Source organism: Phocoena phocoena, chromosome 4 (genome assembly GCF_963924675.1).
Source record: "Phocoena phocoena chromosome 4, mPhoPho1.1, whole genome shotgun sequence".
NCBI lineage: Eukaryota > Metazoa > Chordata > Mammalia > Artiodactyla > Phocoenidae > Phocoena > Phocoena phocoena.
This window is the reverse complement of record NC_089222.1, coordinates 98,020,272-98,038,901: the sequence shown is the minus strand read 5'-3', so window position 1 is coordinate 98,038,901 and position 18,630 is coordinate 98,020,272. Positions and strand designations below refer to the sequence as shown.

The 18,630-nt window shown below is 35.9% G+C and overlaps 1 protein-coding gene across 1 annotated transcript in view; it reads right to left on the bottom strand.

The window, feature by feature from the left end:
* The window catches only part of ABI3BP (ABI family member 3 binding protein), a 216,487-nt gene that overhangs the window by 63,783 nt on the left and 134,074 nt on the right, over positions 1 to 18,630 (bottom strand). The window contains exons 40-51 of the mRNA XM_065875880.1: positions 18,116 to 18,199; positions 16,223 to 16,279; positions 15,135 to 15,194; positions 14,406 to 14,486; positions 13,741 to 13,800; positions 11,496 to 11,570; positions 10,555 to 10,611; positions 9,837 to 9,908; positions 9,333 to 9,380; positions 8,513 to 8,578; positions 6,220 to 6,294; positions 2,199 to 2,273 (exon numbers count right to left, since the gene is read on the bottom strand). Coding sequence (XP_065731952.1) covers positions 2,199 to 2,273; positions 6,220 to 6,294; positions 8,513 to 8,578; positions 9,333 to 9,380; positions 9,837 to 9,908; positions 10,555 to 10,611; positions 11,496 to 11,570; positions 13,741 to 13,800; positions 14,406 to 14,486; positions 15,135 to 15,194; positions 16,223 to 16,279; positions 18,116 to 18,199 — 810 coding nt within the window. The remainder of the gene's footprint in view (positions 1 to 2,198; positions 2,274 to 6,219; positions 6,295 to 8,512; positions 8,579 to 9,332; positions 9,381 to 9,836; positions 9,909 to 10,554; positions 10,612 to 11,495; positions 11,571 to 13,740; positions 13,801 to 14,405; positions 14,487 to 15,134; positions 15,195 to 16,222; positions 16,280 to 18,115; positions 18,200 to 18,630) is intronic.

Sequence of the window (18,630 nt, the reverse complement as noted above, 5' to 3'; positions counted from 1 at the left end):
GAAGTCTATCCAAATACTTCTGTGGTGACAGACGTTCCAACAAAGCCAAGACAGCCCTTGGTACAGAAACAAATCTACAAAGAAGGCACAGCTCTGTTGAGCCAGGCATCAGGGCAGGTCCTTTGCTCTGAATTCAAAAGCATTCCTCCAAGGCAGATCAAAAGAAAAGCCAGTTCTGTTTTGGTTCTGGACATGATGTGTGGGCTCAGTTTGTCTAGATTCCTCATTAAGTGTTGTAGATAATTCAACTGAGTGACTGAAAGATATTTTCTAAAGGCCTAACTGGATGAAACGTGTGTTATACCTAGGAATCTATAGAATGAAAGAGCTGTATAGATAATCCGAGACTGACTTATTTGGTACCGGTCTAAAAATTCAGTTTTGTCACTTCTGGTATCTCTCAGTATAAATTTTGAGATAAACATTGTGTTAAAACATAACTATGTCCTGATTTCAGTACTACTTTTTACATTTTTATAGAGCATCTATCTCTATTAAAAGGATAGAGATACAAGTACACATTAAGTTTACATGTAATTTACCCTGTTTTCTGAGGAGCCAGTAAACAAGGTTGTGGGCTCATTAGGATGCAAACCTGAGCCTAGATACAACCCCAAGACTGTTTGAATCCAGTCTGTTAAAACACTTGGGAGAACATTAAATAGTAGTAAAGATTGCCTGTGATTCTTCCCGTAGCATCACACCCCTGGAGCAATAGGGGAACCCCTGATGGACACAATGGCAGGACCAACACTAGGTTTAGAGACAGAATTCAATCTGAACATTTGGAACTGGGGAGTCAATAGAATAAGCTCAATGAAGGCTCCAGAGAGAGCGTTTGTGCTGTTGTTCCAGGGCTCAAGTGTACAGATCAGAGTGTCTGTGAAAAAGAAGGTGTTGATGGAATTAAGGCAAATAGTAGACATTTAAAAAAGAAAAAGTTGAACTATTAGATATATTGGTTTAATGAGATTGTGTCATATCAGGAACAATAGTATTGCTTTCTCTAACGAAAAGTGAATATAATCACTCATATCTACTGTTGTTATCCGTAATGACTTCATTTCTGTTACATATTTTTTCCTCAGTTGAAAACAAGAAGCTGACCTTTTGCAAGTGGGAAGATCAGCTTTTTCCTTATTGGCATTTATAATGTTGACTGTTGCATTTAGCAGTACTAATTTAAAGTCTAGACTTCAGGGCAAAAGAGGCTCTTTTCAGCCTATCACCACCTGCAACAAGCTAGCCATCCCACAGCGACAGTAACACCCTGCGCTTATACAACCTGGAAAACATGATAGCAAGTGAATTCACTTGCCTCCAAAATGCCTTCATTTCAAGCTACAGCTCAGAAATCCTTTGGTTCTAGGAATGTTCTATATGCTTCCAGGACCATCTAAGAATTTATAATAATTGGACCTTAAAAAAAAGCGGGGGGGAACTTATTGTATTTCTCAGATACTCTAGTTAAAAACTTGGTTTGGCTTATTAGTGAACCAACAGTGAACTAATTAGTGAAGCTAACAGCAGCTTTGTACGGTCACTTGAGGATCTAGAGAAACGTCTGGGTCCTTGCAGTCCTTACCTTGACTACTCCCACAAACACGAGATTATTCCCCCCATAAAGGGGCAAAAAGCCTTCTCAAATGACAGGCAAGAAATTGATCTGTAGCTAAAGAAATCAGTTTTCCTGTGTGAAACAAATTTCTTGACTCAAGCAACTGCTCCACGAATGGGTAAAATAGAATTTAAAAGGAAAAAAAAAAGACCCTCAATACTGGATAGTGTAAAATGTTTGAACCCAAGAAAATGGTTAAACATCATTTCCTCCATTTGTAAAACATCATTTTATCACTTTTGTGGGAAAATCCCCAATTCTTTATTTTATCTTGGTGAAACGTGAGCACAGCACAGTTAACATTGGTAGGTTATTTTTTGGAAGTCAAAAAATAAGAGAATTTTAATTCTAGAAGAAGCATTCTACCCTTGGCATAATTCTCTGCCTTTGGATTATATCAATGGCTTACCATATGAGCACTTAGATAACTAAGTGATATAGATAACTATATCATGCATGATCAACGTGGTACCTGAACAGAAGTGAAACATGGACTTCACATCCATCAGTCCTCATGTTTCATTGTAGCAGAGTGTGACTGTAGAATGCATTTGGCTTAAACATGAAATAAAGCATTTACCAGGCTGAGTATAGGACACTTCTGGACTTGGTGATGTCTTTGGCTTCGCAGTAACATGCTGGAACACCTTAGGAGCTGAAAGAGAGAGCTCGGATCATGAGTCATTTGGTTTTAGCATCTCCCAGTCTTGCTTAACACATAAGATATGACAAAGTATAAGACTGATTACTGATTTTTAAAAAGTATTGAAATGGGATTTAGATGGAAAAATAAACCTTAAGCTCTAAAAATAGATCAGTTAGAATTCCAGATACTTTAAGAAAAATGAAATCTGAGAAACAGCAAAATTTGACTAAGCATAAGAACAGGATGAATAATTTTTTTAAAACATCATTTCAGAAGAGTTAGCAATTTAATTAATGCAAGAGTGCTCTTCTTTTGTGGATGTTTGCTTGACTTCTTAAACGCATCCCCATGTCTTTCTGTGAAGACGAATTCAGTGAAGTCAGAATGGGAGCCCATGAAGTATGGAAAAGAGCAGCTTAAAGTCAGCTCAGAACAGCAGAAAGAGAAGTGGGCAACGGAATGGAATGGGTGGGCTCGCATTCTACATCCCCAGCAATTGTTAGGCTCTAAATAAACCTTAAAATGACATGTTCACAAACCAAAATTGTCTTTCCACAGCTGTTCCTTTGGAGTAACAAGGTGCAAATGTAATAGATACCAGGAAAAAAAAAAAAGGTCTACTTTATTTATAGCTCATTTTACAATTTCAAAAGTACTTTCATAAGGATTATGCCCTTTGATTCTCACCGTACTGCTGAGAGGAAGGAATTATCAGCTTCACTTTAAAGCTATTTGCCTGGGGTCACGTGATCATTAAGCACCAGAGACAAGACCTGAACACTGAGGTCCAGACATGACTGCTAGGTCCCAACACTTGGGCTCGCTATATCCCAGCTCTGCAGGTCACATTTTAACTTGTTCCTCATTTTTTTAGGTGGAATTAATAAACCGGTCCTAACTGAAAGGGTGATTGTGAGAATTAAGTGTGAAATGTCAAAATGATGTGAAAGCTATACCCCTATAAGTATCTGTTTCTACTTCTGGAGAATCTTTACAAATTTGACATTGAAGGATCTGAGTATATTTTGCTTTTCACATTGTTTGCCCCCTCAAGAATTAGGAGCAATTTTGATGGTTATAAGATTTCTAGATATAAAATCATTAACAGGACTGTTCATTATCACTTATGAACATAGGAATCTAAAAATCAAACCTGTATTTTCATGATGAAATATTCTTGATGGTTTCTTCCAAATTTTTGATCCCACTATCCCCTCAAATGCCAAATATAGTAAATTTAACTTTTGCTATCTCATTTATCAACATAGTTTAAGTATAAATGAGGTGGCATGCCCAATTACAGAATTTCATTCTGAGAATAGTGGTAGATGAACACATTGCATTGCTCTTTAAGTTGTGCACACTATTGTTAGATGATGCCCTTAGAGCCCGACAATAATAATTTGCATTTGATATTGATATTGTACGTACGAACAGAACATTCTCCCATTCAAATGGCCTTTTGAAATTCACAACAGCTAGCCAGGGGTAAGGAGGGAGCACTACTAGGGTTTAAATATTTGTTTTTGAACTGCTGAGTGATACATATGTATACATACACAAATATCCTTGAAAGACTATACAAACCCAGGGTATTGCTGGGATCTATTAAGTAAAGCTCATATTTTCCTGGGTAAGAGAGATCCTAATTTCACCCACTTTTAAGAGGAATAAGTAGAGTGCATTTTTTCATGACCAATTTTCCAAATAGTCCCCTTACACTAGGTTGCCCTGACAAAGCCAGAAGTGTTTGGATTGTAGCTACTTTCTAGGGGAGATGCTGATGGGCTGGGAGTTTGCTCAGTTGGGACAGAATCAGGATGCTCTCTTGTTATAGTCTGCAGTCACTCCAGGGTTTCAGAGTGAGAGTGAACCACTGAGCGTATGCATCTATCCATTCTGAAGGTTAGCTAAAGGTCTAAATCAAAATCAAACAAAGTTGAAACTTAGAATACAGTGTCATAATGGGAAATTAGAGTAAGCTCCTGATTTACTATATTGTATTTTTATAAGTGCAGAGTATGGCTCAAAAAGATAAAATTATGAATAAGTCTTCCTTCTTAGTTCATATCTCCTTTACTTTTTAAAATATTACTAATGAGGACTTTATATCCTCAATGTCTTAACTTCCAGCACTTCTTGTTTCTCATCTTTTCTCTTATTTTCCATCATTCATTGTTTTATGCTTTCTTATTTCTTTCCATTTCTCCTTTTTCTGCCTCATTTTTTCTATGCTTTATATTCACATAAAAGGTTGAGACCTTCTTCTCGTGATTTTATCTGCTGATTTCTTAAAGTTAGATTTTAGTTTCCTATCCACAAATTTAATATACTTGCTTTGTTTTTTATTCTTATTCTATTATTCATTACTTATTCACTAATCATCAATTATTTTTTCCCAGTATTTCTTATATATTAATAGTTCAAATTTATTTCTTGTTATTATTTTAAATTTCTTATTCTTTCAGATGATTGTTGCTTTGGTACCTTCATCTACTTACATATCACACCCATACTATTTTTTAGCAAAGTTTTAGTAATTAAATAAAAACACATTTTAAAATACATTAAAGCAGATTTAAAATCATTAGCTAGATGTAGTAAATGGAACTGTTTTTTAAGGAGTTTTCCTTCAAAGAAAAAGTAATAGGTAAAATTTCTCTCAGAAATATTAAAGGAAGTGTTAATACCTCTCAGATATTAAAGACCATCCCCACATCTACAGTTTTTTTCTTTCAGTAGGGATACTGAGATATGATTAAAGAATTTGTTTTGGTAATTCAGAGCTACTACCTAGATCAAGCATAATTTTGATGCTGCTAACATTTTCCTTTCCCCAGACCACTGGTCATAGTTAGGGTTCCTTTCCTAGTAAATTGGGTTGGTGCACTACATATGCTTTTTGGAAGTGGGCCATGTATAAAAAATAAAGTTAGATTTAGGGGACTGGCCTAGACTATAACTTCCTTGACTACAGAAGGATGAAATTTTGTTTCACATTCCCAGTGTCTAGCACATTGTCTGGTGTGAGGTCAGCATGCAATAAGTAGTTGTTAAGTGACTAACTGATGAAATGAATTAATCAGCCACTTAAGCACCAAGGGTGGTACAATTTTAAATTAGGAGAGAAGAGAGACAGGAGATCAGTTGATTCATGACAATAGACTAGGCATGACTGGGTATATGCTTGGAGTAGGGACCAATGTTAGAGATGTCTGGAAAAACTGATGGACTGCAGAGGCCAGATGAGGAAGAGGATAAAAATCGATGTAAAATGCTCAGGATCTGCAACAGATATAAATGAGAAACTGAAAGGAGGGAAAGATGAGCTTTCTTTGAGGCATGTCAATTTTATGGTAGCCTGAAATGGAGATCTGCCAAAACAGTCAGAGGAACTGGACAAGATCTTGGTTGAGAAGTTAGGGTTAGAGTTAATCATTCAATCATTCAAGTAAGAGCTTCTTGAACAGAATAAAAAATAGTTTATAATGACTCTTGTTTAGTTCCTTCCCAAAATTCCTAGCAAAACAACCAAAGCAATATTATGTTATTATTTTACAGGAGAGGATATATATTAAAAATCTTCATGACCTAATGTTAAATAAAATTGACTGAAAGAAAAAAAAAAATTAGGTGATTGGCAGGGGGAGGACATTCAAGGACCATGGAAGGTTTTCTCAAGCTGCGAGAAGTGAAGGGAGCAGGCAGGCTACTCTTTTAAGAAATTCCATTCTCCTCCATCCCCCTCTCAAATAATATAACAAAAGGGAAGCTTCTGGAATAAGCTACTCCAATCATATACTTTTTGATAAAGTCTAAAAATAAATGTAAATCTTTATTAGGTTCCAAAGGAAGTCTTATTTTATAAGGGTTAAAAACCTAACTTGCTATAATTCAACAGAGTAACTCCACTAACATCAAACTTTTCAGGCCAGAATATAAAATAAGTATTTACCTGGCTGTGTTGGTGGGATTCTTAGACGTGGAGATATTTTTGGTTTGGGAGGAGCTCGCGGTGTCTGCTTGGGCACTAAAAGAAAGGATATAGGTTCGGAGCTCTTGAGGTCTTCAAGAGTCACAGTACCTAAACCTCTAGGATCTCAGAGATGTTTGTTGAGTAATTGAAGACCTAAATACACAGCAATTAAAGTTCCCAAAGAGCCACAAAGTATAAGAAGGTAATTTTCTTATTATAATGGAAAAAAAAGGCAGCACATTAAAGATATCCAAGATATTCTGCTGGCAAATGAAACTGTTGGAATTTTAGAAATATCCACTTCAAATACCTATTAAACAGGTTAAAAATAAATTTCATAATAAAATAATTCATCATTATAGGTTCACATCGTTTTATCAGAATAACCCAGTATAATATTTTAAGCGCAAAGAGATACAATTTCTTCTAAATAAAAAGCACATTACATTCCAAATATACCTAGAAAATGAATGTATCTTAATAGTAAGTGCTAATGGAAAAAAATTAATCTTGTTAAACAAAACACAATTTTTATTGGTCATATTGAAGAAGAAAAATTGAACAGAAATTGAAAGGATACATTATTGAAGAAAGTTATTCTTCTGCTGAGCAATTCCCAAAGAAGTTCTAGGACATTCAGTGTAAAAAATCAATTATTTCTTCACCAAGAAAATTAAAAGTTTATCCTGCTGGAGGAAAAGAATTATCAAATGAAAGATCGCAGCTTGTGGAAATACCCTGTTTGGTTGGGTTCAGTGTGTTTGGGATAAAGGGAGATAAGAAGAAACAAAATGGTTTTCAAGGTCACAGAGTTTCAGGCACCTTAAGAAAAGCTTGCTGAAAATAAGAGTTATTAGATAAAAGAAGAAGCTGAGTCTGTAGGGACTTCGTCCTGATAGTTAGGCAAAATATACAAGGCATGCAATCGTTTCAGTGGAATCTTCTTGCCTGTGGAGAGATGAACAAGATATGTTGGAGATTACACTGGTTTTGGAGCCTGGAGCTGGGAGATTTAGAGTTTGCTTTGCGGATCACTCGGTCTACAACATTGGGTTCTTCATCAACAGTAACAGGATTTTTAAGAGCCCTTCCAACCCTAAAATTCTATATTTCTATGGTGTCCTTAGTCTTGTGATATTCTGACTCTGAACTGCTTTGCTTGCCGAAGTTCATACTGATAGGCTATTTGCTTCCCCAGGGTATAAGAGACCATCTTGCACGTAAAGGCATGTCATGAGGCAATTCTATAAAAAATGATTCAGAATGAGATTAGTATCACTGATAGTATCTACGATTAAATATTTCAATCATATTAATGATTAAAGCTATTTAACAAAACTTTAGAAAAGTTAGAGATAATTGACACAGATCCAGTTAATGCAGTCAGTGTGGAATTTTGGTAAAAATTAAACTGTAGAGTTTAAGAGGCAAAGGATATTAACAGGATTTAACAGGACATTTTAGAGGACAATGAATAAAATTAATATCCATATCTCCTTTGGAAATCGAGCCATATAAAGTAGTTTAATGGTCATCAAAATACAAGTTTGGGCTTCTTTATGATAAACTGACATTCCAAGAGAGCCTGCAGATATTGAGAAAATTTTCCCTTGTAAGAAGAATATTTAGTTATCCGCATTGATGATTTGTTTTCCCATATTTCAAATTCCACCATCAAGTAAACCCTTACGACTTGCCAAGTAACCAGTTTGACTTCAGTTTCTCTTATTTGTATGCAGTGAAATGGCCAAACTGGCACAGGAAGGAGCAGTAGAAAGTAGTAAGGGACCTGGATAATGACAAGATGACCGACCAATTGTACCCCTTTTTGTGGAATGCTCCAGTATTTCTGGAGGTTTTGGTTATCCTTAAACAAATTAACTATCTTAAAATAGTTTTTATATGACCACAGACCTTGTAAAACTAGTCAAGATGATAAAGTATTTAAAATTGCGATATTTATATTTTAAAAAGAATATAAATGTTCTTCCCCAGAAACATTACTATTTTCTATATGAAAGACTTGCAGAGTAGCTGAGAGGTGTTTTTCAGTTATATCCTAAATAATGTTCACAACACTGCCATATGACTGGCTACAGATTATGGATAGAAGGAAGAGTGGGGCATCAGAAAGGTAGGGTCAAATACTGCGAGCAGTGATTAAGTTAGGGCTTTTGATAACTAGTAATAGTGCCCATATATATTGTCTTTCCATTCTTGTAAGTTCTGCAAACACTCACCTTCTACATGAAACACAAAATAACGTATTTACCCGGTTCGGTCTGAGGCTCATCTGGGCTGGGTAGGATTACAGTTTGGGAAGGCAGAGGTGATGTTTCTACGGTAATTGAAGGAAAGTACCCAGGGTTACTGTAGCACTTCACACACCTTGAGTACAGATGACAGAACAGATGGTAACAAGTGGATTTTAAAGAAAAAAAGAAAGCAAATTGCAAGTCTACAGCAAAATAGCACTCCTACTTCTTCATAATGCATTTAGTTTAAAAGCTGCTTAGAGATGCCAGGTTACAAAATACTTTCAAGGTAAGCAATAGCCTTACTTTTTAAATCCTCACTCCACACTAGTACATCCCCAACAGTGCTAGAGAGATAGGTTCAGGAGGAACCATAAGGAGAAAAATAAATTTAAAATGTTAAGGCATAAGCCATTCAGCAGCATTGAATTTTGTTTAACTAATGAAGAAAAAATTCAAACATGTAAATGAATGTGATGAAATGAGTGTTAATGGAATGTATGTTGCTAGGGCAGAAGGTATAAATGGATCATCATACAAAAAATATTATCTGAAGTATTCAACGTAATACCAAGCTGGCAGAATGTTTAACATTAGGAAAAAAGACACTTTAGATTTGACAGTTTCAGTGACTGAAGTAGAGAGATCAAGGTCTAGATACAAAGCTGAATGGGAGAAGACACTTTTTGGACAATGGTTATGAGTAGAAGCACCTAGAAAGAAAATTAACTGCCATGACAAAGAATGATGTTGCAACATGAATTCACAATGAGGGAGAACCTGGGTTCTCAGGTAATGGCGACAATGAGGGCAAAAACTGCCAGGGTGTGTCATTACCTAGCGTGATCTCAGGTGGTTCAGACACATTTGTAATAGATTCCACAACTGTATCAAAACAAAGGAGAACAATTTAAAAAAGCTTAAGATGTTAGGCCACAATCAAGTATCTCTTTCCTGAATATCAACACACCTCATTCTCTTGAGAATCTGCATCACATTTTTACAGATAGGACAATGGATTAGGATAAGAAAAAAGAATCAAGAGGGAAATCCTATTCTATAACCCTAATCCTCCAACTAATATTTATGTTTTAACTGTCATTAACTGTCAAATTTATTATGCCTCAATATTTAGATACCACAGAGAAACTGAAATTTTTGTATTCAGAGAGTCACTTATCATTTTAATTTTAAGAATTCAAGAATTTTAGAAGCTATAGCTCTTCAAAGCTATTCCACTGTAGATCAAGTACCCCAGCTTGAACTTTCAAATTCCATGAAATGTGATACTAACTAAAAATTTTTTGAATAAAAGAATAGAAGCATGAAAACCTTTACCACCTTCAGTCTTTGACTCCTCTGGCCTGAGTGGTGCTTTGGCAGTGGAATATACATAATCTATTTCAGTTGGTGCTAGGGAAGAAACAGGGAATGGCGGGTTAGTGGAGGATAGCCCATAGCACCCACTTTAATGGAACACTGTTTAATTTTAAAACAGAGGTTAATTAAGTAGATAGATTTGTGAGAATAACTAACATTTAGGTAGATTATGAAGATGACTACAATGAAGGCAGGAAATGAAGGCAGTGTGCAGTGTGGAACACATACACACACACACGATAACTGGCAGGGTCTACAGCGATTTCTACCTGGAGCAAAGCAGATAATTTCACTTCCTTATTTTTGTTTAAGGATTCTAGTGAGAAAAAGACATAGAGTGAGTCCTTTGAAAGCATGGGGATGAATCCTAAAAACAATATGAAAATGAAAAATAGGATGTGCATATTTGTATTAAAAGTGATCAGGTATTAAAAAATGAAATTGTGCATTCACAATGAGAGGAAACTAAGCAAGGAAATTGTGAAACTTGCATAGCAACACAGCAGATACTAGCAAAATGGGCTGTATATAACATTTGACTGTCAAGTTTCACTGGATGAGCACAGGCAATACGTGAGGAGCCATGAAATGTCACAAAGCATGAGGACATCCCAAAATGACTTCCACAATGAGATGGAAAAGCACATATACCTGACTTCCCATTGGGGAACATTATTACCTATAGCTTCCTTTGATGACTCAGTGCTAAATGTAACCGATTCCAGGACTTCAGAAACTAGCAAAAAACACAAAATAGTAAAATTGATCAAGGATGGGTTGTTGTGAGTATTGAATGAATTCATACAAACTAAGTATTTAAACAAGTGCCTTGTACCTGTAAGTGCTCAATGTCAGCCGTTACAATAATAACAATAGTACTATTAACCCTAAAGGAAACTCTAATAACCGAATTCAGAATTTTATAAGTATTATAAGTTATCATTAACAACCATAGAACCTTGTTCCATCAACATAAGCATCAAAACGCCATTTAGCTTATTAAGAGATACATAAAAGGAATGAAAAGAAATTACAATCCTATGTTAAAAATAAGATCTGGTGTTTCAAAATAAATGTCAGAGAGTTGCAATAGCATTGAAAAGCATGATCTTTAAAATTTGTTTTTAATTTTGAAAGGCAATAATGTTTAGGCTCATATTGTGTAAGGTGAAATTTTGTTATCTTTACTGAAGTGAGAACTTTCTCCTTCATTAATGGTCACAATTGAATGAGCATTCTTTTCACATAGCAGAGCAGAAGTTTAGCTTATTACTAAAGAGAACCACAAGCCTGTAACTTAGTGAAAAATAAAGGTAAAGAATAAAATCAGTTCTTCTAAGTGGTTCTGTTGACTACTTAATCAGATATGTGATTATTCTCTAATATTACACAGAGCAAATCCAAATGAAGATAAGGATTTCTATACAGTTGAATAACATAATTAACATGAAATAATGTATTACTCATTTACACCAGTATGCAATCATGGAAGGAGCATGTACAATATACAGAGTTGTTAAATGTGTATTCCTTTGTATTTTTTAATATTTGGAAATACAACATTTGGGGTATGCCCCCTGAAGCTCATGGTGTACCAGATAGATTAAATAATCTATTTACCAGGTTGACTTTGTGTCATTTCTAGGCTTGGTGATGTCACTGGTTTCAAAATAAGAGTATGCAGTTCAGTGGGAGCTGAAAGAAGAGGGTCTAAGATGTCAAACTAATTATGGATAATTTATTTCACAGGTAGCAACACATAGACCTTCAGAATCACAGGGTTATGGAGAGGCAATGCAGAGTATGCATTATTTAAAGCAGAGATTGGCAAATTATGGTCCTCCCAAATCCAGCCCTCTTCCCGACCTGTGAGCTAAGAGTGATTTTTACATTTTTAAATGATTGAAAAAAAATTAAAGGAAGAGTAATAATCTATGACATGTAAAAATGGTATGAAATTCAAATAAAGTTTTATTGGAACACAGCCACACCTTACAACCTAAGATGATTCAAGGCGTATTCACATATCACTTACATCTTGGCTTTGGTTACCTACAAGCTACAACAGCAGAACTGAGTAGCTGTGACAGACTGAATGGTCTGCAATATTCACTATTTAACTCTTCAAATAAAAAAATTTGCTGATTTGCTGATCCCTGATTTTAACTATCCTTCTAGAAAAAGGAAGAGCCTATTTGAAAAACTGAGGTTCTCAATGACTACTGTATCTGAATCTATTTTCCCACAAGGGCTTTCTAAGTATTTCCAACAGCTGGTTTCATGACAGTATCATTAACAAAATGTTCAGTATCATCTAGGAGTGTTTTATTCTATGTTCCAGTTTGACCACCCCCTTGGGTACCCTCAATAGGTGTCAAAACATTTTTATTTTGCTGTTCCCACCATTCCAACCACTAATTCAAATCCTACTTAATTTCAAAGCTCAACTATTCTCTATCAGCCCACATAGATCCTTGACTCCTTTAAATATTTTCTTTCTAAATTTTTTACCAAACAAGCTGCTTTTGTATAAGCAAATTATCTTCTATCTAAGAAAAACCCAAGAACAGGTTTTCTTCACAATTATATTGTATTTTATTCAAGAGGTAAAACATGCCCTTACTTTTGATCTCTTCCTCTGCTCTACACCCTACCCTACTCAACTGCTAATGTGGTGCTGGGACCACAGAGGGCAAGGAAATGGTTGTTTACCTAAGACAAAGAAGCAGTGCTATTTTAAAAAGAAATGAATGGAATAGAATGCTAAGAGAATTGAATAAGATGCATCTTTTGTCAGAGAGAATCCTTATGTATTTGGCTACCATATAAATCTCCAACCATGAACCTTCTTGTCCACATGAAATTGTAGAGATTCTACCTTCTCTGTTAGAGGGCACAGAGGTGGGAAATGCAAGTTACCAAGCCACATCACTGTCACTCTTGGGGCCCAACTGCAATAGGCTGGAAGGACTCCTTAAACAGAAAACCATAGATTTTCTTGATTTTTAAACTGTGAAGCTTTGGGAAATTTAGTGTTTAGGAGAAGGATTTCTTACCCTATGATTTGAAACTAAAGGAAGAAAATATTGAGTTGCTATTGTATTTGTAGGTCTAGAAACCATCAACAGCATTGTACCTGTACCAATGTTTTGTAAAATATCAGATTTTCTTGAGTTTATTGGCTGAGTTTGAAAAAATTTTACTTTACCAATCTAATTTGTTCCTTATCACTGAGGGTCTTTTAGAGACCAAAATTTGTTAATTTAAAGATATAGGTATTAATGTGTATAATTAGATACTCAGAGAGATTCCTACTTAGTAAAGGTTAAGAACCAATGTTAAACTGTTGTGGAGAATAAGGAATAGTCAAGTTCATCAGTGATGGGGGAGCTGTAACTTAGATTCACTAGAATTGACACTTCCAGGAAGCAACTTGTTTTTGGTAATTTAATATAACATGGAAACCTCATTCCTTAAAATAGGAAGAGATTAATGAGGATATCACAAAAATCTTACAGAAAGTAAGTTGCTCGGAGAAATTTCATGGTACTTAATTATTATCATTTTATAGATCTAAATACCAAATAGAAGGCAAACAATTTGGACTTCAGACTTTTCACTGAATCATATAATGAAATGTTAAAGGGGTTTTCATGGAAGATAGATTTCCTCAGCTGGATCCAGGGACAACTGTTAAAAGCAATAGGCAGCACCTTAATTAAGAATCCTGACTACGTAAAAGATGAAGCATGAAACAGAATTACAATAGCACTCGAAGGAAGCGGGAGAAACTCTGGCCATGACAGTGATGGAGTGGGTTTTTAATGAGTGTAAAAGCATTTAATGAGGTCACAAAAATCATTACCTAATGTTGTTTCTGGAGCTTCAGAACTATGAATAACAGGTTCAAAGCTAGTAGCAGGAACTAACCAAAAGCAAGAACATGAACACAAGAAAGTTTAAACACACATAGAAAGTCTTAATTTTTCTTTCAAAACATTAATTTCAAATGACAATTTTTTTTAAGTTTTGCATTCATAGAAAGCAAACAGTCCCTGTAGCTAGGAATAATTCATTGCAGAAGATAGGCACAACCTTTGAACTCTGCTATGAATCTTAGTATGGTCAACATGAGCCTTTCCTAGGTATTTGATTTTCTGATTCTCATATGGAAGCTAGCTTTGGAAAATCTGTTTAGGCAATATACACAAAAAAATATGTGAAAGTAACTTGTTACATTTCTTGGAAGCTGAAAAAAAATACCTTTGTTTATGTACTCACAGCTATAATAAATTGATAACGTGTTTAAATGTAGATATAGCAATAAATAACCATGAGTGACTATGCCAAGCTTGCTATAAATAAGAGAGACCAAGAACTTCACCCAAGAAGCAGCTGTTAACCACACCTCAATGCCTTGACTCTTAGGGAACATGAAGGCTGTTACTTCCCATTGGAGGCACTGCTTTGGGACTCCACTGGGACAGGCTGCTAGGGCTTACCCCTCAAACCATGAAATAACACATTTACCCAGTTTGGTCTGAGGTGCTTCAGGGCTTGATGTGGTTTTAGGTCTGGGACGTGGACGATGAACTCGTGATGTTTTAGGAGCTGAAGAAAGAAACGTTGGATTACTCTAGTGAAGGTGGTTTTGGAAATAAGGTTCCAGATTTTCTAAATATGTTATATTTCCTTGAAATTTAAGACATATATTTTAAAGATGCAAATATGTTTGCCTATTTTGTTAATTCTTTTATCACTGAAGATTCTTCGGAGGTAAAACTCGCACATAAAATTAAGTCAAGAAATGAAGAGTCTTGTAAATGTCTAAAAAAGGTAAGGACTATCATCAAACCGTAGTAAGTTCACACTAAGAAATTAAATATGCCCCCCATCCATGGAACCATACAAATTGTTATGATTTAATTGGTCTAGAGAAGACATAGACATTCCCATATCTGAAACTAAGCTTTAAATGTGGGCACTGTTTAGACAAAAGTACATGATACAAATTCAATTAAGATTACATGGTAGACAGACATTTTGATCTAAGTCCACACAGAGCTTTCAAAAACAACAGGTAACTTCTTTTTAGAGTCTTCCATACTCTTATTAAGAAGAAAAATAAAGTTGAAGGACAGCAGAGGATGACAAGATAGTCTTATGAAGCTGGTGATAATGTTATTACGATGATGATGATGATAGAATGGATTGACAATGAGCAGGAAAAAACTGTTGGGGAACACAGAATATCATTACCTAACGTTGTTTCTGGAGCCTTGGTTCTAGGAGTGACATGTTCAAGGACTGTAGGAAGAACTGGCCAAAAATAATAAAATAAACCAAAGAGATTTTAAAAATTCACTTGGAGACTAATTTCAGAAGCCAGTTGTTAAGCTTCAGGACTGAGAGAAAAGAGACACACACTTGTTCTTTGCAAAGTTGACCAGATTGTGGTGAATATCAATTAATCTCATAAAATAGGTACACCATTGCACTTTGCTCAATATCACTGTGGTCAACAAGAAATTCTACATGTTTGATTATCTGATTCTGGTATGAAAGACTCTGCTGGACAAGCGTTTTACACATTTATATAATATATACTTTTCTAACTACTGGAAAAAGCATTTATCAGTCTATTTGTACTTCTATACAAGTTGACATAAATGTCTACTATTTCAGTAATCATGCGTACAATAACGAGCTCATATGTTTGAAAGTATAAGGATCAATGTAACAAATGGAGTGTGTTCATCAAAATTTCAAAGTGGTCCTTGATTCAATAAAAGAAACTCCGTCAAACCCTGTTAGAGAAGGAGAAAGAGTCAGCCTACTCTATCACAAAAGCCCATCATTTAAACTTTCAAGACTCAGGCACATTCAAAAATTTGACCATTAACTAAAAACATCATTCCTTGAAACAAGCGATCTACCAATATAATCACATAGATACTAATTCAATAAAAAGTAATGCAATCAAAAAAACATGGTATTTCCACAATTGATGAGGAAAAAGCGAGTGATGAAAATAAGGGATAGATGGAAATTCACGTTTGAAAGGAAGCTTAAAATAGCCAATGCTGTTTAAGCAAATGCACATGATCACATGACACAGCATTGAGTGGTTACATGGCAGTTTGACATCCTGAAATTAGTATACACACAGTTCTCTTAAATTCGACAGATAACCTGACATAGAACGTAGCAAAATTGCAAGGTAAAGACTGTAATGGAATGACAACAGAGGGTATAGAAATGGTTTTAAGATGCAGGAGAACCTGTGGCTACAATGGTATGACAATGAGCAGGAAAAGCACTATTTGAAGGACACGCATTCTCATTACCCACGATTTCTGGAGCTTCAGTTCTAAAAGTACCAGGTTCAAGATCTGCAGTAGGAACTAGTCAAAAGCAAGGAAATAAACACATGTGAAAAGTCAGCAAATTAAACCTTACCAGTATAATAGTGCTTCAATAGGTATATTACAATTTGAAATTATTTTTCTGAAATTGCATACTTGATATTTAAAGATTTGGTCACCTAAAGCCAGGTAAACTTTCTTTATGAGATAGTCACAGCCTACACAAACTGATAAATATCTCAATAAAGTCAACATGATATTCTCCTAGGTGTCTAAGTACCTAATTCCAATCATTGTAGAAGACTGACCTAGGAAACTTTAAACATTTTACCAAATATATACTTATGTAACTGTTATGGCAGTTGGCTTTTCTATGGAAGCTTTAAGAAAACAGCATGTCCAAGTGTTCATCACAAGGAAGAAAAATATCTTTTTTCCTATTTCTTTAATTTTGTAGCTATATGAGATGATGGATTAAACTAAGTATATTTATTGTGGTCATCATTTCACGATGTATGTAAGTCAAATCATTATTCTGTACACCTTAAACTTATACAGTGCTGTATGCCAATTATATCTCAATAAAACTGGAAGAAAGAAAATAGCATGTCTAAATAAGCATGGATACAATAAATAGCTTTTGTGTTTGAAAGGAGGCATAGAAAAGAATTAAGTAAAGTAAATCTTGTAGATCTTGTTGAGAGCTCATATTTAGAAATAGGCTGAGACCTTGTTTGGGGCAAAGGCACTCAGCAAATCAGGATAAAGAACATATAGTGTGTGGTGCCCAGTAGAGCAGCTCTCTGCTCTAATCACATAAATTCCGTACCCTAGATAGGAGGGAGAGACAGTTGCAGAAGAGATCACTGATGCTTCTAGGGTCAGACCCAAACTTCTGAGTCATAACTTCAAGGATTTTCTTCAACTGCTCCTATGGACCCATCCAAACTCAGTACTATTCATCACCTCTTGGAAGCAGAACCTCCCTTATTCCAGAAGTCTGTGCTCTCTGGTTGGTCTCTACACCTTACTTTCTGTCTGTTTATCTCCATGATTTTAAGACCCAACCTCTTTCCAACTCCTTATTCCTGTCCTTCACAGACTTTTCTCTCTTTCAGCTCAGAGATGTTTATAACCCCTGCAAAAAACAGCTCAGGGCTTCCCTGGTGGCACAGTGGTTGAGAGTCCACCTGCCGATGCAGGGGACATGGGTTCGTGCCCCGGTCTGGGAAGATCCCACATGCCGCGGAGCGGCTGGGCCCGTGAGCCATGGCCGCTGAGCCTGCGCGTCCGGAGCCTGTGCTCCGCAACAGGAGAGGCCACAACAGTGAGAGGCCCGCGTACTGCAAAAAAAACCACCACCACCACCACCAACAACAAAAAAAAACCCAGCTCAGTTTGCACAGACACACTGCCTTGGTTCAATCTTTTAATGTTTCACGTTGAGGCAGGTTCTGAATTTGACTCTACTACAGACTGTGAAGTAAAAACAAGCCGCCAGCTTCTGTGATATCCTCACAGATCTTGATGGGCTGTGGGGAGACGGAAGGCACTTCGTGTTTGTTTCTTGAGATAAAGATGCTTGGTTCTATTTAAGACATTTTTTTCTTTAAGAGAAGAATGGAATGGAATAAGAAAAAGCAAATAAAATACATAGTAAAAGAGTAGATCCTTGTGTAGAAAGCACAGGGAATTCTGCTGCCACGTGCGTCTCCCCCATCATGTTTTCCTTTGCTAATGGGGAAGCAGCAGCAGGTCATTTTGTGCCTTTACCCACATGGGGCTCACAGCGGCTATCACTCCCACTACTAGCATCAAACCCAGACTCCCAAGAGCTGCAAGGACTCAGTCCTTTAACGAGAGACCCACATTTACCCAGTTTGGTTTGAGGTGCCTCAGGAGTTGGTGTGGTTTTAGGTTTGGGACGTGGACGACGGGTCCGTTTTGATGTTTTAGGAGCTGAAGAAAGAAAACCTTCAGTTACTATAGAGTCTGTAGCTCAGAAGCTATGGGTAGCATGACACATGGCTCTAGGTTTCCTAAAACTTATTAGATTTCCTCATATTTTCGGAAATGTGTCTTTGTAACTTTTTAATTGGAAACTTTCACCCTTATTAAAATAGTATGGTTTTTTTTTTACAAGTTGAAGTTCATTGGCAATGAGTCAATTATAATAGTGAAGAATCATTCGTAGAACTCTTGTTTGAATAAAAAGGATAAGAATCACTGCTAAAATATTATGGTAGTGGTGATAGCCAGGTACAAACTCTTTGACAGTTTACTAAAATAAGACCATGTCATTAACTAAAATGTCAGTTAAAGAACAAATATCACAGTTAAAAAAAACAGTAGACCTTTAGATCCACAAAGAACCCTCCCTGACACCATAA